General features: G+C 52.3%; 10 protein-coding genes across 10 annotated transcripts; 7 read left to right on the top strand and 3 right to left on the bottom strand.

The window, feature by feature from the left end:
• Positions 1–1108: 1108 nt before the first annotated feature.
• CPAR01_12037 (tannase and feruloyl esterase) lies at positions 1109–2760 on the top strand (the record flags this gene model as incomplete). The annotated part of the gene is made up of 3 exons (XM_060496295.1): positions 1109–1573; positions 1629–2369; positions 2425–2760. The coding sequence occupies 3 exons, from the start codon at positions 1109–1111 to the stop codon at positions 2758–2760; spliced, it is 1542 nt and encodes a 513-aa protein (XP_060345080.1).
• Positions 2761–2960: 200 nt separating this feature from the next.
• CPAR01_12036 (uncharacterized protein) lies at positions 2961–3522 on the bottom strand (the record flags this gene model as incomplete). Its single annotated transcript, XM_060496294.1, has 2 exons — positions 2961–3250; positions 3321–3522. The coding sequence occupies 2 exons, from the start codon at positions 3520–3522 to the stop codon at positions 2961–2963; spliced, it is 492 nt and encodes a 163-aa protein (XP_060345079.1).
• Positions 3523–5522: 2000 nt separating this feature from the next.
• CPAR01_12035 (uncharacterized protein) lies at positions 5523–5925 on the bottom strand (the record flags this gene model as incomplete). The annotated part of the gene is made up of 2 exons (XM_060496293.1): positions 5523–5783; positions 5848–5925. 2 exons carry the CDS (start codon positions 5923–5925, stop codon positions 5523–5525), a joined length of 339 nt encoding a protein of 112 aa, XP_060345078.1.
• An 822-nt stretch (positions 5926–6747) lies between these two features.
• On the bottom strand, positions 6748–7964 carry CPAR01_12034 (oxidoreductase; the record flags this gene model as incomplete). The annotated part of the gene is made up of 2 exons (XM_060496292.1): positions 6748–7795; positions 7921–7964. The coding sequence occupies 2 exons, from the start codon at positions 7962–7964 to the stop codon at positions 6748–6750; spliced, it is 1092 nt and encodes a 363-aa protein (XP_060345077.1).
• A 511-nt stretch (positions 7965–8475) lies between these two features.
• CPAR01_12033 (uncharacterized protein) lies at positions 8476–8800 on the top strand (the record flags this gene model as incomplete). The annotated part of the gene is made up of 2 exons (XM_060496291.1): positions 8476–8558; positions 8635–8800. The coding sequence occupies 2 exons, from the start codon at positions 8476–8478 to the stop codon at positions 8798–8800; spliced, it is 249 nt and encodes an 82-aa protein (XP_060345076.1).
• Positions 8801–11299: 2499 nt separating this feature from the next.
• On the top strand, positions 11300–11895 carry CPAR01_12032 (uncharacterized protein; the record flags this gene model as incomplete). Its single annotated transcript, XM_060496290.1, has 2 exons — positions 11300–11338; positions 11422–11895. 2 exons carry the CDS (start codon positions 11300–11302, stop codon positions 11893–11895), a joined length of 513 nt encoding a protein of 170 aa, XP_060345075.1.
• Positions 11896–13386: 1491 nt separating this feature from the next.
• On the top strand, positions 13387–14630 carry CPAR01_12031 (uncharacterized protein; the record flags this gene model as incomplete). The annotated part of the gene is made up of 3 exons (XM_060496289.1): positions 13387–13647; positions 13712–13941; positions 13994–14630. 3 exons carry the CDS (start codon positions 13387–13389, stop codon positions 14628–14630), a joined length of 1128 nt encoding a protein of 375 aa, XP_060345074.1.
• Positions 14631–15694: 1064 nt separating this feature from the next.
• On the top strand, positions 15695–16572 carry CPAR01_12030 (uncharacterized protein; the record flags this gene model as incomplete). The annotated part of the gene is made up of 2 exons (XM_060496288.1): positions 15695–16221; positions 16314–16572. The coding sequence occupies 2 exons, from the start codon at positions 15695–15697 to the stop codon at positions 16570–16572; spliced, it is 786 nt and encodes a 261-aa protein (XP_060345073.1).
• A 1228-nt stretch (positions 16573–17800) lies between these two features.
• Positions 17801–17920, top strand: CPAR01_12029 (uncharacterized protein; the record flags this gene model as incomplete). The annotated part of the gene is made up of 1 exon (XM_060496287.1): positions 17801–17920. One exon carries the CDS (start codon positions 17801–17803, stop codon positions 17918–17920), a length of 120 nt encoding a protein of 39 aa, XP_060345072.1.
• A 182-nt stretch (positions 17921–18102) lies between these two features.
• Positions 18103–20085, top strand: CPAR01_12028 (ABC transporter; the record flags this gene model as incomplete). The annotated part of the gene is made up of 3 exons (XM_060496286.1): positions 18103–18669; positions 18760–19901; positions 19959–20085. 3 exons carry the CDS (start codon positions 18103–18105, stop codon positions 20083–20085), a joined length of 1836 nt encoding a protein of 611 aa, XP_060345071.1.
• Positions 20086–23295: the final 3210 nt, after the last annotated feature.

Raw genomic sequence — 23295 nt, 5'->3', positions numbered from 1 at the left:
AAACCTTGAGGGCTGAAAGTCATGCCACTACTTCCGCTGTTCCGCTGTGGCGTCCACTAGCACCCAGCCAAGCGCACCTAGCAGCGAAACCACGACATAAATAAGCGAGGCGATACGAGAGCAGCGCCTGATTGGTGTCTCTGATCTCACTTCTTACTGTCAGCATTGATGGACTTCGGAAGGTAAGCCCTGCGTTTCTCGTAAGTCCGTCGTTTTATGAGCTTCTCCGAGATGCAAGTGCTCGCATGACAAGTTGGTCCGAGACCGGCCTCGCCTGCTCAAATTGCTCAGTCCAAAGTCCATTCTTCTTTTTTCTTGTTTGAGGTTGGCGGGCTGCATGCCGTTGGTATTTGGTAATAAGTCCGAAGCAGACCGTAGTCCATGAATTGTAGAAGAACGTATGTTTCGATCTACATTTGTCACTCTTCAAGCAAGTAGGTAATTATACAACGTAGGTATCAGCAGATCAAGGTGAAAAGCTTCCCATTATCTGCTGGGGCTTATACGCCCGAATCTGGGTGAGCTTGAAAAATGCTGGTATAGGACTCATTTCATTAATTGAATACCTATAGTACATGCACTCCACATCAGCGGTGGCAGTCATTGGACGTAATTGAATGCTGTCGCTTGACCTCACCTCTCATGCACTTAATAACTCTTATTGTGCTTGGGTTAACTGCCCGTCAAGGCGAAAATCATCGAGCACCGAAATCTAAAGCCTTTCTCTACCACACCAAATTTAAAGACATTTGAGCGCTTGGGACTGGGATTCGGATCCTGTTTGAAAACATCAAGGGAATTAGGTGACAATGAGTGTTTTTCAGGAGCCTAATTAGCCGGTCCTGATATGACAGCTGCGTTGAATGGCTGAAGTCTTGATTAATGTGCGCAAATCAGCTCAACATTCTCGCGCTTGGCAGCTTTGGGAGGTTTAACGATCCTACCCGAATTACTTCGTCATATTCCTTAATACGGGGAAGAAACTGGGTACAACGTCTGTATAAGTAAGCTGCAGTTTAAAAAGAGTGACTTTCTTGATGTGCTGCGATCCGCATCGCCGTGTCCTTCCTCGTCGCTCTATCTATTATTAAAACTATCTCCAGTCGAAATGTCAGCATTTTCTTGCGCCCCCGCAACGTTTGAGAATATCTCACTGTATGGGGCGGAGATTCTGTCTCTGCAGACAAATTTTATCACCAACTACACCATCACTGTCCCTTCTTCTGTTCGCTTCACCCAGCCGACAGTCGAAGTGCAGAACGGGAGCTTTTGCAACATCACTGTAACCTACACCCACCCGGGTCAAGGTGATGTCGTCAATTTCGAGGCGTGGCTTCCCGCAGAAGGGTGGAATGGCCGCCTCCAGGCTGTCGGAGGCGGCGGCTGGGTTGCAGGCCGCAGTGAACCGTTTTATAGCGCCATGGTTGGAGCAGTAGCTGACGGCTATGCGACGACCACGACCGACGCTGGGTTGGGAAACGCTTTGGACGCGAGTCCTTGGGCACTTCTCAGCCCTGGAAACGTCAATTTCTACAATCTGCAGAACCTTGCGTCTGTGTCACTCGAGGACGGCGTAAGTCGATAGACCGCCTAGGCGTAAGTGACTCTTCTAATCTTGAAGCATGCAGGCAATCATCGGAAAGTCTCTCATCAGGTCCTACTACGGTCGCGGACCAGACTATTCCTACTGGAATGGCTGTTCTCAAGGAGGCCGACAAGGACTCATGCTAGCACAGCGGTATCCTACTCAGTATGATGGCATCGCGGCCGGTGCTCCAGGGATTCAATGGACCAATTTCTTCCCGAGCATGCTCTGGCCTCAGCAGTACATGAATATGATCGGGGAGTACCCTCATGCATGTGAACTCGCGGCGATCACGGCCGCGGCAGTGTCTGCTTGTGATGGATTAGACGGTGTCAAAGACGGGATCATTAGTGAAGTCGATGCGTGCCTTGATGCATTCAATCCTTTCAAGATGGTCGGTCGAGCAATCAACTGCTCTGAGGCACCTGAAGTTAGTCGTACAGCAGCAGCTGTAGTCAATGCTACGTGGCAGGGGATGCGCAACTCCCCAGGCGTACAGCTATGGCCAGGACTAAACCCCGGTACTGATCTGGCTGTCGGCGTCGCTGCCACCAACTGCTCTACAGGGTCTTGCATAGGTGTGCCATTGCCCATTGCTACGCAATGGCTTTCGTTATTTGTCGCGAGGGATCCAAATCTTGATCTTTCTCACGTCAGTCAAGCCGAGTTCGACTGGATGGCACACCAGGGGCGGCAGAGGTACAACTCGATTATTGGCACTGATGACCCTGATCTCTCTGCTTTTCGTGATGGCGGAGGAAAGCTAATTACTTTTCACGGCCTCGTAAGTCAACCCCTTATCCACCTCTGGGCAGTGAAAAGGGTTGACATTCCCACAGATTGACGAGCTTCTCCCTCCAAAGGGGAGTACCAAGTACTACAACAGAGTATCTGATCTCATCCCGGGAGTTCATGACTTCTACCGCCACTTCGAGGTACCCGGCATGGGCCATTGCGGTGGAGGGAGGAGCGGAGAGCCAACTAGTCTATTTGGTCAACTCCGTGCATGGGTCGAGAATGGCACAGCACCGGACCATACACTAGTCAGGGTTACAGTTCCGGACGGAAACGTTCAAGACCGCATATTGTGCCCATATCCGCAGAAGAGCGTTGTCGATTCGAACTGTGATAGGAATCTGGGAACACGATGCTGGTCATGCGAAGACAGTTCGTAGGTATCACTCAAGATCATTTCTTTTGTTGGATGAATTGGCCAATCGGCCGTTCATTGTCATGGATTTGGATCCTCTAGTTCTATGTCTTTGTGGTATCATTTGCAGCACACATCCGAAATCTCAAGCGCACCCACTTAGTCGAACAAGCCATACAGCAGGTTCCCCAAGTTATGTTACATCATTTCCTGTGAAGTGTTTGTCTAGTCACTGCAGCTGTTCGAGCAGTCGTGCTTCTCAGCGTTGTATCTGGAGTGGCATTTGCACTGAACGTCCTGGACAGGGTAGCAGCTGCCAGAAACAGAGCCACGGTGGGGGTCCGCCGCGTTGGTGTTCTTGTAGTTGACGGTGAAGGATTTTCCGAGGGATCCAAACTTGCGGTTGATGTAGAAGAGAGCATTGCCCTTGCGGAGGCCGTTGTTGCAGTACTCGGCGGGCTCGTTGCGCGCCCAGTTGTCGAATTGGCCGCAGTCAACCCCGTAGTAGCCGTTCACTATGAGACGGGAAGGTCAGCGACTCGTTCAAGGAAGAAAGGTCGAATATTGAGCATGTTGAAGACTTACTGGCACTGTCGACCAGGATCCAGGGATCAACATGGTCGTCGAAGCAAAAGTCAAGTCTGCACTGGACGCGCTGGCAATCGCAGTAGCTGAAGCCGCAGTCGCGCTTCTCCAGTTCGAAGGGGACATAGTTGGGGGAAGAGATGGCGGCCAGGATAGGAGAGGCCATCAGGCTGGCAAGAATCACGGAGAAAAGCGAAGGCATTTTGAAAAGAGTGTAAGTAACGAATGTAACGAAAGAGTGTGATGGGTTCTACAAGCAAAAGAGTGTACTGAACGAATCTGTTGATCCTCTGTTCACGAGCTGCAAAGAATCTGGGTAACAATCATCTCTTATAAATGCGTTTACGATTGCTATTATTGGACTAACAACACTTACTCGAAGGAATTTGACAAGACGGGCATACCCGACTTAGCTTGTACAACGGTTACACCGTATCAATCAGTGGTTCATCGTGGTTCATTCAGTCTCTCGGCCGATGTGATATCTCTATTAGACTTTAGGCTAAGTGCCGGTGTCCCTGTATCCGTCGGCCTGTGCGCCCACTTCATCTGCCCATATGGCCATAGCACGAATCGTGGCGGCGGAACCTCCTCCTACCCGAGCCTCGAATACTCAGTCACCTTTGCGGCTCCATGGAGCGAGTCAGGGGCCCCCAAGTCAGACTCGTCAATGTTCTGGAAATCGAGTATTTGTACTGCCTCGATTGGAGGAGGCAGTCAATATTCTCGAAACTAGACATAATCAAGATTGGTGAGTTGTGGTTCCTACCGCGTCCATGGTAGTAAGTGACTTCACAAGTCATTCACTTGATCTACCTAGTAGAGCCGGGTCCAGATCACCTTACCCACGGTTAGTGGATACCCACTCATCTACCGACATTAGAACAGAGCCATCATTCGATGGCAGGCTCAGATGAAAGTGATAAGTTAGGCGAAGACTTCCATTTGTCTCTGAAGTTACGGATGTCGTGCGGCGTGCCGTCACCCGTCCCAAATCACAATAACCCGGCATACCGAACCCGAATCTTTAATTCGCAAAGCCTCGCTAGATGTCAAGCATAGATAAGATCGACACTTCGACTCAGTCCGAACTCCAGTTCATGTCAAACAAGGCAAGGAGTCCCCCACTCGCCCAGCCGGTTGAACGGCAGCCTCACCCACAAAAGGCCGTTGGCATTTGACAGAGGTCCGGATACGCCGGTGTCGGGGCATCGTCGAGTCATCAGGGGGCGTTTCATCTGCCGTGCATGTACGCGCGTATCCAGGCACTGGCGCGCGCACTACTGATTAATACAGAGCAGTTGGAACTGCTTCAGCTGCAAAAATTCCATCCCGAGCACATCTCTTATCCAGCTGTTCGAGAACTGTGTGGATGAAGCCTCTTGGGCAGCCTCGGAATTTTTGTATTAGTGCAAGTTGAGATTGATGGCTTGTGGGTGACACAAGACTCGGGGCGTACATTTCAGTCGTAATGCGTTGTGTACGCCCTTTCCTAGACTGACGGAAGCTGACGGACAGCCGGACTTAGGCAGGTGTTCCCGCAAGAGTTCAAGTGCGGTGGATGTGTGAGTTCCCGCAATCCATATTATAAACTTCATTACACAAGTGTGATTACGTGAACTTATCCCAGCCTTCGGGTCTGCCTCAAAATGACAATTAGGAGTTGTGGAACCTGGATGTGCACAATCAGCAAAGTGTGTGACGCTGTTGCTTGAAGTCTAGGTTCGGAAGACGCTTGTCGGATTTTTATATAAGCCTTCAGCATCTTCAGTGTGTCTTAAGCAATGGACACGAAGTTTCTCGCCAAATGGATATCACGACATTCGAGCGCTTTGCATGCCTCTCTGGTAAGAAATACATGAACAATTATACTGTACGGATCACTACGTACCTTAGTACAGACAAGAGATGGGACTATGGCGAACCCTGAGCAGCATAGCTATTTCCACCGGGCAGAAGCATCATGAGATCAAATTAGGTAACGGTTCCCATTCTGCGTCCTGACTGAGTAACATAAGGTGTTCACGAAAGCTAGCCACTTAAACTTTGAATCCTTCGTATTGGTCTCCGCCCCCTTGGCCGATTCATTCGAACCAGAAACCAACAAATTGTTGACGTACCGGGTTCCAATCTTGCTGTTGTCTCCTTAATCCGCGGATGCAGACTGTTTTTCCACACCGACTCGTGATTTAATTAACCCGTTCAGCTCCAGCCAGGAAGAGGGAAAGGGGTGTCTTCTGGCTCCGCGGGCAAGCCTGCAGTCGGCAGAGGGGTAAGCGTGACAATCCTGTCCTCTTCGGCCAGCCTGACCTCGCGGAACTTGCGCAGAGTCCAGACATTCCACACGTTTGAGTCGATGACAACACCATAAAGACCGGCAGTCGTGCCGGTCCACTTCGTGATGACCCTGAGATCGCTGTCTCGGGTGCGAAGCTTGTCGACGAACTGGTCAATGTTGGTTGCCTGTTTCCGGTAGTCAGTATCAGGACGGTATACGATGGAGCTTAGTCCAGACTGAGGGTCTTACCGGGGCAAGGAAGACGATGTATCGACCAGCGAGGACACTGGCGACGTAAGAGAAGAGGGTGAGTAGGCTGAAGCGCATCTTAAAGATTATGTATTAGGTATTGGTGAGATGAATTAGGGATATTGTGATGGTCCTGAGTGCAAGTTTGCTGATGATACCTCAGGATAGATGCAACTACTGGCCATCTCGACTGCCTTTTATACTCCACCGCTCTTCCTCAACTCGATATAACCTCGAGACATTTCCTTCCGTCATGCGGGGTTTCGATCACACCTTCCGACTGTTCACCGGATGTCATCACGACGAGAAGGAATCTAGGGGCCGCCATCACCGTGTGCCAAGATCCTGCCTTGAGACATCCCCAGCCCGGTCAAAGTGCAAGCTCAGCCAGATTCCTGCGCAACTTCTCCCTCATCCCAGATCAAATCTCTCACGCGAATGGACAGAACTCTCTTTTTGCCAGCAGGCGCCATCACCTTTGGGTGTCGTCGGGGTCTTGGCTTCGCGCGTTGCGGGAGATCGGCGGTGTTTGTCCCCCGTTGCGGGCACCTCCAAGACCTTGCCCTCCGGTGTCTCTGAGACTCAACTTCCATAAACGGCAACCCTGCATACCGGAACGAGCTGACATGAAATACGTTTTCGATTACTATAAGACGCAACCGCTATAATAAGACAGACTCGCTACATGTAAGTAGTACCTGAGCCCTCTCCTTTCCAAAATAGACAAACTTGTACGTGACTTACTAGTACTTGCTAGTATTGCGTCAACGGGCTCTAATTTTCTCCCATCGGCTCGGCACGCTACGCCACGGCCGCCTCATCGCATCGGCTCCCCGAGACCATCGACGGCGGCTAACCTCGGACCATGCGGTAGAGACATCTCAGAGTTTATCAAATGTCTTAGAACCGAACCTCGCGTCCCGACTTTGCGCTCTCCTTGACAGCGTGGATGATACGCAGGACATCCCGCGCCTCTCTCGCCGGCACAGGAACGTACTCCTCCCTTCCAGTCTCAACAGCCTTGGCGAAACCCTCGAAGAGCTTGAGGTACGTCTCCGGCTTGTGCGTCGGCTTCATGCGCTCCTCGACCTGGCCGCCCTCCTTGACCAGCAGCAACCTCCCGCCGTTCATGGGGTCTTCGACACCGAAACCAGGATCGGTGGGCTTCGCGCCGGCCTTCAACTGGTCCTCCTGCGGATCGAGGCAGGTCTTGTGGTAGCTGGCCTTGGTGCCGCGCACCCAGAAGCGAGGCTGGCTTGTCTCGACGCTCATGACGCCGATGCGTATGCTGACGATGAGGCCGTCTTGGTAGCAGAGCTGCGCGTGCACGCTGTCGGGGTCTTCGGGGTCGAACTTGCCGTCGCGTTGGCTGACGAGCTTGCCGTAGACGGTCTCTGGCATGCCAAAGAGGTTGTAGGCCTGGTCAATGAGGTGGGATCCCAGGTCGAACAGGGCGCCGCCTCCCTCGGCCATGGTCAGCTCACCCTTCCATGACGTAGGGCGGTCGGCGCGGAAGCGGTCAAAGTGGGTGTCGAACTCGTAGACACGGCCAAAGACGCCATCGGCAATCATCTTCTTGACCGTGAGGAAGTCACTGTCCCAGCGACGGTTCTGATAGACGCAGATGAGGCGTTCATTCTCCCTAGCGATCTGAATGAGTTCCTCGGCCTCCTCGATGGTGGGCACGAAGGGCTTCTCGACCAGAACGTGCTTGCCGGCCTGCAGAGCCTGCTTGGAGAAGCTGAAGTGAGTGTTGGGTGGTGTGAGGATGTTGATGATGTCAACATCAGGGTCCTGGAGCATGGGCTCCAGGGAGGTGTGGTGCTTCAGCTCAGGGTAGTCATTTGGTGCTGAGGAGGAGGCTGTGGGCTTCCGTTGGACGATGCTGTGCAACTTGAACTGAGGTGTGAGGTTGATGAAAGGGATGTGGAAAACCTTGGCGGATAGTCTGTAGATGGTCGGTCAACACGTGGGCGTCTTCGGTGAGTCGCGCCGAGAGTGAGTCTATTCCGAAAGCATGCAAGGGGGGGTCTGTAGCAAGGATGACATGGACTGAGAGACGGTCTCACTTACCCATATCCAATGATTCCAACGTTGAATGTCTTGCCTGCTGCCATCTTGTCTCTTGTGGGTTCTTATTACACTGTATAATGAGTCCGAGAAACTGTGAGCTTTCTTCGTACGACAGACTTAAACAAAATGTCGTGAGCTTGATAGCTTTATATAGCTATCGTCGAGCTGGATCACTTTAACATGAAAGGCGATGAGGGGCACGAGGGGGCAATCGTGGAGGGAACTGGAGCTTTGGTGGAGTGACGGGCCAAGATTACCCCATTGCGTCACTAAGGAAGGACTCGGCGCTTTTCTCAATGGACGACGGAGAAAATTGCCCCATTTTCGGCGCGTCTGTCAGGTCACGGACGGCGACGCTAACGCCCACTTTGACACACCGGGTTTACCGGCCGTGAAGGACTGTTAGAGTTGCCTAAATAGGTCACCTTGGGGTTTCGATGAGCTGCCCCTCTTCACCGAGGCAGAGCCTATTGGATGTGTTCTTCATTCATTTTCATGTAGTGACTTGACTCAACATAGCCTCGGTGAGACCAAAGAATCTGTCTTCTTATAGCCATGTTATCATTATTTCTACTTGTTGTCGCAATGCCGTACTACCACGTCTCCCCAATGAATGGGAGAAACCGGTTACCAGTCAGGTGTATCCCTTTGGGTTACTCCCGGAGACAGTGTCTTTAACGTAGAAGTACATCTGACATGATACATATAACCCAGGAATGGAAAATCACAAAAAAGGGTGCCGCCATGGTTGGGTTCTTTTCAGCAGAGCTATTTACTTAAGACCAAACCAATGTCATTAACCGACGGACAATACCCTTTGTCCGAGTCGGCGAGGTCCTGGCTTCTTGCGAGTAATTCTGAGCTTCAGCATCCGCGTTAACAACTTTATCCGCGACCTATACGACGCCATGGAGGCGCTTCTGTGCACGATGCCATTTCTGATCTTTGTAGAGCCAGTGCAAGGCCACGTACATACAGAAGAACACGTGATACGACGCAGTCAGCCTCCATACGAGCTGCTGCGTAGGCGTAGGAAATTGAAAGTTCAATCCGATCATGAAGGAAACTCTGGGTGTAACGATGAAGACACCTCCGAGAGGGTAGTACATCAGTTCCATAGGCCGCCACAACTCGGAGGGACACCTGTCGCAAAGTTACTTTTTGATTGGTCGTCCGTAGGGTGGAACATGCATCATGTCGTCCAACCTCTGTAGAAGCTCCAGTTTGCGTCTATGTAAAGGATGCTCGGGGTGATATCGTCGAGTGGTGTACGGTGCCATGTTGTCGGGAGCTGCGAATGTGTCTATGAAACTCCAGTCAGCTGATTTTCGTGGACACTGGAGTGAATTAAAGGCACTCACATGAGACCTGGCGTAGCTTCGGATCTTGCCCAATGTCGCTTGCTCCTCATTCAAGACTTTGGTTTCAATTTACCGGGGATAGATACTGGCGGTTTCGGGTACCAGCAAATAAATATCGCAACCATGGCGAAAGTGAAGTATAGCGCCGTTAGTTCCAGAGCGGTGATGGGCTGTCCATTCCTGATACGGTCCATCACCGTGTTGAAGAACCACAGGGCTTACCAAAAAGTGATGAGTCTGGCGAAAGTCAATAAAAAGAACCAATTTGACTTTCGGTAGGGTTTAGAGACTACCTTTAGAGAGTATTAGCTGTATTCCATTCTGCAATATCCATGGATTCTATATCAGGAAACTCGACAAAGCCATGCTTGACCAGACAATGCAGCTATTCCGCGTCCATAGGAAACCTTTCAGGAAAGTCAAGGCTCTTGAGGAATATCCCACCCATATCAACAAAGAAAGACAAATTACTACTGTTTCAGTTCACGGTTTCCGAGGGACAAATCTCCCCGAGGATACGAGATTTCTTCACACGAGAAAGAATCACACTCCTCTTTTCACCTCCTACCGAAAAAGAAACACAGCCGCCTCAAATGACACATGTATCCGAAAGCCGTCAGCGTCGTAGATCCAAGCTGTAATGAGAAGAAATCGGCCGCCTGCAGAAAATGGATTAAATCCGTTGGTTTCTATGGAAACAAGACGAAATAAGAGCCCTTGAAGCCCTGAATCAGGACCTTCAGCCTGCGCCAGAGGCACTCAGGGAAGGTTTGCCTCATTGAGATGGTTTTGTTGGTTTGAGATTATGCCTCACTGAATTCGCTGTTAGCCGCCGGCTGCCCCAATTCGGTGCGTCACCCCGCTCTCCTCCAGCCTTTATCTTTCAAGTATCAGCGAGAATCCTGGTACAATCTCAATAGCGCAAATAAAAGTGATCTTTGTCGATGCATTTGTGTCAATGCTGGGGCATTTGTGCAGTCCTCCGACCCCGGGTCAGGCTTTCACCACCGTATGAGACGAATACCAGTTGGGATAGAATTGATCACGATTTGTGACCCAAGATCCAGCCACTTTGTACGCCAAGTGGGGGATTCGCTTTTACACTTGATGATTTTCTGAATCTGGTCAAAATTGGCGTGGAACCCTTCTTCAATTTGGGTGTTGATAAAATATCTGAGAAGGATGGCCATATGTTTTATGCAAGGAAGGAAGTCTCCAGGCATCCAACTATCCTTGTCACATCTAGGAGTCTTGAGGGAAGGCAGAGAGCTGACTTAATATTGAAAGTTATTGAGAGGTAGAACAAGTCGACGGTCATCTCCCAGATTCTGACTTGGCCAAACGTTCAAAATCGCTTGAGAATATTCCCGTACTACCTAGTAAGAAATAGCAGATACAATGAAATTTGATAAAAATATTGCGATATGCGATAGAACACTTTATATATTCCATCAGAAATCTGGCACTTGATAGCCGCGGGAAGGGCAGGGCTCTTCATCTTGACTGAAGTTCTCCAGCTTGCGTCGCTATGTCCACCGGTCTCCACCGAGGCATCGGCCCAAGTTGATCAACCGTATTCCGATGAGATTGCAGTCGTCGATTCGAGGTTTCAAAACTGTCATAATTACGACTTATTCTATCGCTAAGTCATATCGATCACCGATGCGTGCAGTTGAGAGGAGAATAAGGCGACCGCATGATGTAATTTTGGTGGCCATCCCACGACATGCTGTTGTTTTGCGGGCGATGTTGTGGGGATCTGAAGTCATCCCCCTGTGGGTGCGGCGTATCTGACAGGAGGTTTATCTCCGGCTTGAGTTGATGTGAGAAGAGCTCAATATGATGTCATGCGCTCAACAGATGTTTAAATGGCAGCTTTGGGACCTCGATGAGATGAAGAAATAGAAGGACAATCAACCCTCACAGCTACATTCAAAACATTGAAGACGGCTTTGTCCAGCAAAACATCATCCCCTAGAATCTTTACTCGAAACAACCGCCACAAGTCACCTATCAAAATGTCTGCTCAGTACAAAGCTCCGAGTGCTGGCGCCAAGGTATGTCTTGACATCCCTGGAGTCACGCAAGCCTGTTTTGGACAATCTTTTTTCGGAAATCCAAACTCTAACACAAACCACAGGTTGAGCCCAGCGCCGACGTCCGTCCCACTCGATCCGAAGCAACGGGTCCCGTCCCCGCCGGCTCCCTCGCAGCCGAGTCCGCCAACCAAGGCGGCGAATTCGCCTCCAACCGCAACGTCGACACCGCCGCCGCTTCTTCCCGAACCGGCACCGGCGGTACTCCCGGGTCTAGCGCCGCATCGATCCCCGATCAGGCCGCCGCAGCGCCGACATATGTGAACAACCAATACGTCCGCGACCCCAACGGGCCCCACGGGAAGAACATCACCGAGGGCTTCGACACGGCGAATACCAAGGACGGAGTGCAGGCTGCTTTCAACGCCGAGGTCGGTAGCGAGAATGACCCTGGCCGTGTGGCGGAGCAGGGGCTGCTGAAGAGCCAGACTAAGGCTGGAAGGGATGCTGGGCCCCGACAGACTGAGGTTGGGGGAGAGACTGTGTACGAGAAGTTGAAGAGCGATGTTCAGGCGTAGGATGTGTTTGATACAGCGTATGACTAATGATCTCTGTATGAATACTATTGTTGAATGACCTGAGAATCGGCGCCGATGGAATACCAAAATATTCCCCAACAGTGTGATTGATGAGAATTGCGAGGGGATTATCAAACTGAAAGGAGGTTGACGATGCCCTGAGACTCTACGCCACCCATTGTGACAAACAATTCCGCAAAATTTCCTGCCTACGCGATTTGGACCAGAAATAACACCATCGCTTTTCGACATCGTCCTGTCGAGCATTCGGGCCCTTGAGGACGCACTCGAGCGCACTCGAGGCGAAGGTTTTGCGCGCACGGGACACGTGAGCTTCTTGGCCCGACCTCAGACCTTCTTTGTCATCAGCATCGGGCGCTTGGTCTAGGGGTATGATTTTCGCTTCGCACTTCCGATAGGAACGCGCCTTTGTGAAAGGTCGTGGGTTCAATTCCCACAGTGTCCAGTTCAATTACAATTTATGTTCAATCGTATGTTTTTGCTTTGTAGAGCAAGTCAGTCGGCTTTGATTCGCATCATTTCTTTGGTCGTTTGATGAATGGTGGTGACGGACGCTTCACTACCGGCAGGGACCAGTTGGTGAAGGTGGTTGATTACCTACCTACCCATCATGACTGAGCTGTGTAAGTAAGTACCACTTGAGTGAGATGTATGGGTGAGTGAGTGTTCCTGACCTGCACATCATGGAATTTGTGTAGGATACCTTACGATTCATTCCGTCCCAAAATTCATGAGAATGGTCATGAGCCGTTTTCCGTTCACGTCAACGAATGTTCCCCAATACGGCGTATTAAACTTTGTTGAGCCGTTCAGCAATGGGCGACAGTTGCAGTGAGCGAGGGACGGATTCGGTCGGCCCCCGAAAGGCGAGTGGAGCCGTCAAGAATACGGTTGCCTAAATCTGTCAGTGCTAATTAACTGCATGATGCCGCGCCGTTCCTTTCCCCGGGGAATTTTCCCACTGCTGGAGACGATGGAATTTTCCATTGAAACGATGGAAGAGAGGTGCGACAAGGGCTGATCCGAGTCTTATTCCAACATCAGACCTACTTTCACATCCCTTCCGTCCAACGCCTTTTCAAGTCTTGGCCTGCTCGCTGGACACATTAGACTCGGCATTATCACCCGAGAACGTGCCACAAGAGGCGCAGCCGTTGACGTTACCCCCCCCCTTGTTACGGGACGAGTCAGGACAAGAACGTCAAACCTTACCGCAAAGAAGCTTGTTCTTTTTCTCCTTCAGCGCTTCTCTCCCACGTCTCTACTATTATTCAGCGGGTGGTTGAGCTGCCGATGCCCCGGAACAGCAGGGAAAGCGAGACACGGGAGCTGGGAACGTCAACTGTGAACTACACCTCACTCATTGATCAACGACGATTCGACACCACCAGCAACGACGACGCAAAGGGTGGAGGATAGGCGACGTGGACACACACATCTCATCCATGCTCGTCCTACGGTAGACGCAAGATGAGTGCGCCCGAGTCGTACCAGCTCGAGTCCCTCGCCTCGGACGGGGACGGCGTCAAGCCAACGTCGCCGACGGCCTCCATCGACCCGGCCAACGTGCGGTGGATGAACCAGGGCGACCGACGATGGGAAGTCTGCAAGATCGTGACCCGTCTGGTTGGGACGCTGCTATGCGCCATCATCCTCATAATCATGATGGCGTGGTATGGGTACCCGCCTTGGGATAACTATAGTGTCTGGCCTTGGCTGTGTCTGCCAGGAGTAAGTTCTGTCACTTGCCCTTTCATCTCATACAGCAGGAAGCTCATCATGAGACGAAATCTAGGCTTTGCCATCGTTCATGTGGGATTTGGGGGAATTCCTCACCATCTGCGCCCGCCACGGACGCGGCATCACGCCAAAGGCTCACATTGGCCTGGAACTCATCATCTCTATCCTCGGCTTCATTGGCGGAGGCTGGCTGGCTTTCCAGCTTGGCATCCAAGAGGATGACCAGATAGGAAACAACCCGCTAAACCTCGCTCTCGTAGAGTGTATTTTTATGCTTCTCAGCGCGTGAGCACACCTTTCTCTCGCCCTTCCCTCGCCATACTCACACTTCCTCTAGAACAATCCACATGGCACTCTTCATCCGCGCCTGTATAGAACGCAGCCGCGAGATCCGCCGGCGCAGACCGCGTGTGATGTACATCCCAGAAACAGGCCAAACAGTCTACGTCGTCGCCAAACCCTTTCCAAAACTACCTACCTGGAAATCCCAATCCACGCGCGCCCAATCCTTCCCGCGCTCACCGCAGAGCCCCCTCAACAATTCCCTACGGCACCACTTTGCCCAACTCCAAGAAGAGATGCCTCCGCCATTACCCGACCGGCCCGGCGATCAGTCCCCGTCTTCGGCGTCATCTATCAAACGGAAACCTTTACCGGGCGCAGGTATCCCATCGCGCACGATTCCGGCGGGCGGTGATAGTCGGGACCGGCATCTCCGGCCGAATATGCGGCCCCCGCCGGCGGATTATGAGCCTTCTGCGGAGGAGCTGGAGCGGATGAGACGGGGTGACGCGCAGCCTCAGCTTATTTTGCCGGGGGATGTGGATTTCAAGTTTGCTACGAGCGTGACTGGTATGACACCGGCTGATGCGAGCGCGAGGGAAGGGAAGTATAGGGTGAATATGACGCAGATGCCGGTGGTGATGGGGGAGTCTTCGAGGGGTGGGAGTGCCGGCAGGACGAGGTCTATCTAATTGTCTTCCGTGGCATCTATATACCTTACTTTGGGATACCTCATTTGAGTGTATTTCTCACTCATTTCATGTGTAGCATTTTCATGATAGGTGGGACGGCGTTTGGGGGTATCTCATGGCTGCGTAGAACAGTCTCATTTAGGAATAAGCATCTCATGATATTCTTCTGATTCATTCTTTTCATATAATTTCGTCTCCAAGTCATCTTGCAATCGCAAGATCATCAATCTCAATCATAGGAATAGCTTAGGATTGAAATCAATTCACTCCAGTCCCAAATCCTCGGGCATTTCAACTCAGATGGCGTCGATCAAAAGTGCCAGCCCTTGAGCGCAAAGCAGGGCGCAGCACTAGCTCGTCGCCAATACTCAGGCTGTCAGGGGCTCGTCGCGCCGTGACAGGCCCTACCCAGGACCAGCGACACGAGCCTCAGACCCACTGAGAGCCCACAATACAGAGATCTGACTGGCTACGGTACCACAGATGGATGGATTTTGGGGAACGAGTGCCCCCTGTAGTGCGCTGTAGTGTGAGATAGTGTACCTGAAGGATCATGGCAAGGAACCTAGTGTACTAAGGTACGTACTGTAGCCCCCCTGTTGGTGCCCTCTGATCTTTTCCCAGGGTTCGAACTTTTGGCTCCTCCCCCTTGGCCCATCGGCCCCCGAGTTGCTTGTCGTCCGCCGTTCGATTTCCATCCCCGGTCCAAAACGCATGCGACCTGAACATGCCGCCGCCGACACTCATTCTCCTCACTGCCGACCTCGCCGCGTAACCCAGCCCCTCTAACGCAGAACAACAAGCCGAGCGCCATTCGAGATTTCTTCTGTTCGCCATTTAGACGACACTCCTCCGACACACTCACCTTCGAGCATCACCCACAGCCTCAATGGCAACGCCATCATAAACCACGCGATCATCCCCCAAAGAATCGCCCATCCCGCGGGCTCCGAAGAGACGAAAGGAAACACACCCCCTCCCCTCGCCAAGGGGCCAAGGGGAGGACCTAGACGATCACCAGCGATGCAGACCTACCTCTCCGCCTCCGAAAATACTCTATCAAAATGGACAACACGCCGCTCCACCCAGACATCACGACCCTGCCGCCCGACACAGGCCAACGCCACGGCGACTTCCTCACCGCGATCCCCTACAACCGATCAATGTACCGCACCACCCTCCTTCTCCGCCTCGCCTCCATGCTCGACGCCGTCATCATCCTCGCCTCGCTCGCCTCGCAAAAGGAAGACGACGCCTTCATCACCGACAACTGGTCTTTCGGGTGTCCCACGGCGGTTCTGGCGCTGCTGTGGAGCGCGGGCGATGTAGGCGCGATGCTGGTGCGCGATCGCGGGTTCCGATGGACGAAGAACGATCCGACGAAGCTGCCGCGGAGTACAAAGTTCAGTTGGGGGAAGCCGGGCGCCCACGTGGCTGCGCATTTGCTGATTTGGGTGCCGACGGCGGCGTTCATGGGGATTGTGATTTCGAGTTGGTTGTTTTATCAAAACGGGGGCGGGTCCTTGGGTGGTGTTGATCCGCGGCAGACGCATACCATGGCGGCGGTAATTTTCTTCATGTTTGTCTTGACGTATGTCTTTCCCATTTGTCGCCTCCCTGGCTTGAGCCTGGAGATATGGACCCCCTTTTTGAATTTGAGAATGGCGGCTAACAGACTCGCAGGATGATCCACTTTGCGCTCTTCATATTTGCCATTGTCGAGGTGGACAATGTGCGACGGCATTATTCTGACGTCGTCTTCATTCCGAGGGGCGAGCTATGCGAGATGGTGCCCGTGCCGCCATCGACGCCGTGGGAGATGTTCTCGCCGCGGAAGCTGCTTCTATCTTATTTTGCGAACCACTATGTTCGCTTTGTGCCCGGAGCAGACGGGACGGTTACTGTTGCTCGAGACTATAGTAGTCGACAGGCGAGGTTTTGAAGAGGGCCGGCCATTTACAAATACATACACAAGCCGCAACGTTGGCTCTCTGAAACAAGACAGAGGCTCCGAGTCTGATTCAAAGACTTGAGTAATTTCTCGAACCCATCAAGAATGGATTCTCAAGAGGCACTTTTCACATTACTTTACCTCAAGTAAGTATAACGGAAAGGATTGGTAGAAGGAACACTGGATCCTCCGCAGGATCATCGCAGAAACAAGCGTTATTTGATTTTAACAACAGCTGGATTGATACCCAGGGATATATGGAGTACGTATGGCAATCGTTTGGCAGCAAATAATGGAAAATAATAAAACCCATCAAAACATCATCTTCAGCACCTTCCTGCCCTCGGCCAGCCGGTCCAGTGTTGGCAGTCTTGTGTTTCGGCCCTGCCAATCAAGTCAGGCGGATTAGCACGTGACGCGTGACGTCAAGCCCCGCGGCTCCGTGTTGCTGCACAGTGGCGTCAGGCTGGGTCTCTGAGCCTCGAGGAGGGTCTCTTTTTGAGGGTCTTTGAGGGTCTTGGGCGGGACAGCTGAGCTTTCCCATTTCCACCCTCAGTTCCAGGGAATGATTACGATTAGATAAGAAATAGATGAGAGGGGATAGGTGCCCAATCATTCGTGAACCGTGTAAGAATAGTCCCAGGAAACACCGCGTGAAAGGTGGCCTCGAACTGCGAGTGAGTGACCAAGACTCTATCAGGTACGGCACCAAGAACTACCTTAACATGCCAATGTAGCACCTGCGTGAAATGGCAAGGAAAAATACCCGGCACTTTAAGACCATGAGGAAGGCAGGAAGAAAAGGTCCTCCTTCTTGCCGCAAGAGTCACTGTCCGGGAGTCAAACGGAGAAGGCGGTCGGGGTACGTACCGCTTACTCGTGCTTGCATCACACCTGTTTCCTGAGGTGGGCAAGAGCAGAGAGCACGGTGCACGGGAGATGCATTTTGCATTTGTTGGTGCCTTATCGCCTCGCTACCCTATCGCTCATCAGCTTTTTTCAAAATTTTGAGGTCGTTTGCCCCACTACCTAAGGTACCAACTCTGCGAACATGGAACCTGGCCGCAGCATGGAGCGGGCTGTCCGCTCTCAGCGCTGCGCTGTGTGTGAGCCTGTGAAGTGTGTCCAGTTGCCCCTCCCCACCCAAAATCATCCTTTCTCCAGCCTGGGAGGGGTGGTGGGTGTGTGTTTCGCACCGCCGCTCTTTGTCTCTTTCTCCATGTGTGTGTGGTCACCCTGCCGCCAGACGTCAACCTTTGAATTTTTTCTTTTCTCCTACACGCCTCATCCTCCCAACTCTCCTCTCTCTCTCTCCCAGTCGACTTCATCGCCGACTTGATACCTGCGTGACACTTTTACGGTCGTCGACGCATCACTAGGAAACACAAAAAGGTCTTCTTCGTAGCCTTTTTTCCCCCTCCTTTTTTCTCCGTCTTCTTTTTGGGCGACCATAGGTTCCCCGCCATCGCTTAGAGGGAAAAAAAAAAATAACCCCGCCATCAACCACAAACCACCGTCATCATGGTTTCCTCATCCAAGGAGAAGAGACTCGCCAAGAAGGCCGCCGAGGGCAAGCTCGATAAGAAGAAGGGCTCTAAGAATGTCAGCACGACTGCCTCATCGGTCAACGGTGATGAGGTCGCCGCCAACAATGACTCGGAAGAGATCAAGCGCCTCGCCGACCAGATGGACAAGCACGGCATTTCTGACCGTGTCACCACCGGTGTCCTGGCCTCCACCCAGGCTAGCAGAGACGTCAAGATCACCAGTGCCTCCCTCGTCTTCCACGGCCGCGTCCTCTTCAACGATACCACCCTCGAGTTGACCTACGGACGCCGATACGGTCTCCTGGGAGAGAACGGTTGCGGAAAGTCCACCCTTCTCAAGGCCATTGCCGCCCGCGAGTTCCCCGTTCCCGAGCACGTCGATATCTACCTGTTGAACGAGGGTGCTCCTCCCACCGACCTCGGTGCCCTTGAATGGGTCGTTACAGAGGCCGAGCGCGAGATGGAGCGTCTCGACAAGTTGGCCGAGAAGATTCTCGAGGACGAGGGTCCCGAGTCCCCTGTCCTTATGGACCTGTACGAGGTATGTTCCCTTCCGCTTCCCTTCCTTGCCTAGACCTGAAAATCTAGGCTTGGACCTTCAGAAACCGATCATGATCTAATAGTCTCGTAGCACATGGAGAAGATGGACCCCTCTACCTTCTCTACCCGCGCCTCCCTTATCCTGACGGGTCTGGGTTTCAACAAGGTCACCATCCACAAGAAGACAAAGGACATGTCTGGTGGCTGGAGAATGCGTGTCGCCCTTGCCAAGGCTCTGTTCGTCAAGCCCTCGCTGCTGTTGCTTGACGACCCCACTGCCCATTTGGATCTTGAGGCCTGTGTGTGGCTTGAGGAGTACCTCAAGAAGTGGGACCGTACCTTGGTCCTCGTTTCCCACTCCATGGATTTCCTCAACGGTGTCTGCACCAACATGATCGACATGCGTGGCAAGCAGCTTCTCTACTACGGAGGTAACTACGACATTTACGACAGAACCCGTACCGAGCAGGAGACGAACCAGATGAAGGCATACCAGAAGCAGCAGGACGAAATTGTGCACATCAAGAAGTTCATTGCCAGCGCCGGTACCTACGCCAACTTGGTCAGACAGGCAAAGTCTCGTCAGAAGATTCTCGACAAGATGGAAGCCGACGGTTTCATCCAGCCCGTCATCCCCGACAAGGTCTTCACCTTCCGTTTCGCCGACGTCGAGAAGCTTCCCCCTCCCGTCCTTTCCTTCGACGACGTTACCTTCTCCTACTCTGGCGACCCCAAGGACGACCTGTACCGCAACATCGACCTCGGTTTCGACATGGACTCCCGTACCGCCCTCGTCGGACCCAACGGTGTTGGCAAGTCTACTCTGCTGCGCCTGATGACCGGCAAGCTCTCTCCCACCGCCGGTTCCGTCACACGCCACACTCACTTGAAGCTGGGTCTGTACTCCCAGCACAGCGCTGAGCAGCTCGACTTGACCAAGTCCGCCCTGGACTTCGTCCGTGAGAAGTACGCAGAGAAGTCCCAGGACTACCAGTACTGGCGCCAGCAGCTCGGCCGCTACGGTCTGACCGGTGAGGCCCAGACCTCCCTGATCGGCACCCTGTCCGACGGACAGAAGTCCCGTATCGTCTTCGCCCTGCTCGCCATCGAGTCCCCTAACATGCTGTTGCTCGACGAGCCTACCAACGGTTTGGATATCCCCACCATTGACTCTCTGGCCGAGGCCATCAACGCCTTCTCCGGAGGTGTCATCGTCGTCTCCCACGACTTCAGGTACGATTACAAACCCTACATGCGTAATCCAATGACTTGATACTAATTCTTCCATAGACTTCTTGACAAGATTGCCAAGCAGATTCTCGTGTGCGAGGACCGGACCATCAAGCCTTGGGGCGACTCCATCGGGGCGTACAAGAACTACCTTCGCAAGAAGATGGTTTCTGCCGGCGCTGTCTAAAACAGTTTCGGTGGCGAGACATTTCTGGGTTCGGATGCATCTCCCTCTTCAGCGTATGGTTTCTTTCTCTCCGGGAGGAAAATAGAACAAAAAAGTGTTTGTTCATGACTTTTATGAATAAAAGTACCGCCATGACCGTCACGACCAGGCCGGATGGGCTGCTGCGGAAACAAGGGAAACGGACAACCTATACCCCCCTTCGTTCCCTCCCTCGAGACGGCGGAAACGGTGGAAAAAGAGATTGAAGCGGGCATGGGACGGCATCGAGGGAAGAAGACATATTCAGCATCCATTAGGGCGGCTGCTGGCACGGCATGGGACAGATAGATATCTGCAGCTGCGAACTTTTTTTTTCTTGTTTTCCATCGTCTTTGTGTAGATGACGAGGACAATAGAGGCCATGAGCCATTGATTTGAGCAACTTAAGAAGCATCTGATCTTGAGATGATTGTGATGTGTACCACACTCTGGTCGACAATGCAAGGCTATAGGAGAGAGATGAACTGGCGATTGTAAATGCCTCGAATCAAGTAGACTGCTATTTATATGTCAAATTAATTTTCTGATTATTATTATTTTCCAGATTCTACATAAGAGATACTATGACCGTGGCTGGGTTATGGTGACACTAGAGGGAGAAAGGTCAAGACATGCCCCAGGGGTATAGCATACGAGGCTGCAAAAGCTCGCGAATCACAGAGTAGGAGTTGGAGAGCAAGATGAATGAAAGGCGAAGATTGCACGTGATCCAAATCGCACGGGAGCTCTGACCCGGATACAACGGCTAGATCGGAGCTGGGTGCTTCTGAAGCAAGGGGCAGCCAATCATGTATCTGGGGATTTGGTGGGATGAGGTAAGCATTGACGGGGTTGGCGTTGCTGTGTGGGAGTCTAGGGATCTTACGTGATCAGGTTTCTGCTGTTCAAAGTCCTGAAGATATCCTACTCCCATTTTAAATAGATGCTTGCTACTCAGATATTCAGAGAAAACTTGATAAGCGGAGAGGAAAATCAATAGGAGCTCGTAACGGTCTCAGGATTTCGTTGGCCGGAGATGCGGGAGAATTTCCATGCGTGATGGAATTGGGGTCGAGTTTGCTGGTTAGGTACATGGCCGAGGGTGCGATGCACTACCAATTTCTGTCAGGATGGATCATGGATGCCCACGTTCCAAGTCCCCTAATTACCTTTACCATGTTGTTGGCTTTTTTTTGGTACTTCCAGGCACAAAGGCTACCTTGTTGCTGGCATTGCCGGTAGATGTCTCTTTCTTGATGACTTGTTAGAGATACCTGTGAAGGGGAACGTGATTGACATTTGAGTCAACATCGTGGTCGCGAGAATGAGATGGGAGAGAGACGGGGACGGGGGAAAAGAAGGGCGAAAAGGGGAGGATGGTTCGACCCTGAATCCAAAGGCTGACGGGGGGAAAGTGGGAAAAAAAAGGTTCAATTTGTTTTCGATGGGGGGCTGACGCTGCAGCAGGTTTCGGAGGGCGGGAACTTGAGAAGTCGCTGGGAAACCCACTTCGTGATCCATCATGAGGTACCTATGCCGTCCACGGTAGGGGGCGATTATCGCCGGTGCACACCACGCGATTCGGTCCGGAGCATCTGGTATCATCTTAGGTGAGGTAGTCCTGTGCGTCATCTTCGTTGCGTAGAAGGGATGATGTACTGAGACAATCCCACAAGATGGATTTTTTTGGTGCGAAATGTCAATGTTATATCTGCTTCGTCACTGAATGGGATTTTTTTTTCCGCAACCTGATTGCCGAGGTGATGGTGATTTCTGATCATGTGGGAGCAATTGAGGCCATTCCCAGAAGGGTTTTGTGTGAGCCGACGGTCATTTGGGGAGATGTATCAGCAGCAAGTACAAATGGGTGGCTTACTACTCCCGTATATCCCAGGCTTCTTTGGAGGCTTTCCCTTTTGATGATTGCAGAGCTGACGAGATCCTTTGCGGTGCATCTCTTGCATTCTCGCCGGTTGCTGGTCGTGGTTTACAGTCTTCCAGCGGCTGGCGTCTGAAAACAACGGGAACAACGAGTGTTGGGTGACTTGGTCAGGGCAGAGGGTGGTGGCCCAGAGCAGCCGAAGCGTGGGACGGGGAAGGCGGCTGAAATGCCTCACAGGTAGAGGATGTGTCGTGTTGTATTTTCCAACTAACATCACAGTGAGGGATACATAGGGGAACAAATCGTCTGGACTGAAGTGGGGGGAGGGGGGACTGTGCGGCCGGGGGCAAGGAAGGCACGAACAGGAGGAAGCAACCCAAGAGGCTCAGAGGTGGCCCGGGATTGGCGGGAGCATCTGCGCTAGCCCCGAGTTAGCAGCCCGGTGGTGAGGTACCTGGACGGTGGAGCGCGCCTGGTGCAGGTGCACCTGCTTGCACCTGTCCTTTGCGACTCGCGAGTTTTTGGCGGTAGGGAAGTGACGACTGACGAACCACCCAAAATTGATGAAATCGGGGGATCCTCACGGGAGAAGGAACTGACAGGTCGCGCCTTCCCTGGGATCTGGGTGAGGACGTGGAGGCAGGCACACGATGTACCACCAGGACGTTCCTTCCTTTGGCTTCCATATCATTGCAATTGCTCTTTCCCATGCTGCTGATTTTCCAAATGTTGATAGATATCCTGGTTTTTTTTGGGGGCGTTTTTTTTCTGGTTCATCATAGACGATTCTGTTCATTGCATACTGTCGAGAAAAGACATCCAGTACACATACACACACCGCACACATTGCATCGCATCGCACATCCCCGACGATCTTGGACTACGACGGCCAACAACTGGAGACACGCCTGGAAAGTCTGGAAAGTCTGGAACTGGAAGGGACGGACGGGGGGTCTTCCACTCGACTGCATCGGCATCGCCCTCACCCACCCCCCATCCCATCCCATCCCATCCTTGGACCATTGGATCACCCACAGACTTGGCTCAAGTTGTTCACCCCTTCTCTCCAGTCTCGTCTTGATCGCTCACTCATCCATTCACTTCCAGGTTGCTCTCGCTCCTCCGAGTCCCAAGTGCATCAAAGTCCGCCCGCCCACACACCCGATTGGCAAGACGCACTCACAATTCCCTTGCTTCCTCTTCTTTCCATTCAACATTGACGGATACACCATCAATCCGGTATTCCATACCTCTCCTAATCATCGTCAATCATCACCACAACACGGAGTACTATACCCACAAAGAGCTCT

The sequence above is a fragment of the Colletotrichum paranaense genome (assembly GCF_030867605.1).
Source record: "Colletotrichum paranaense strain IMI 384185 chromosome Unknown Scaffold_10.1, whole genome shotgun sequence".
NCBI lineage: Eukaryota > Fungi > Ascomycota > Sordariomycetes > Glomerellales > Glomerellaceae > Colletotrichum > Colletotrichum paranaense.
This window is presented reverse-complemented; position numbering and strand designations above follow the sequence as displayed.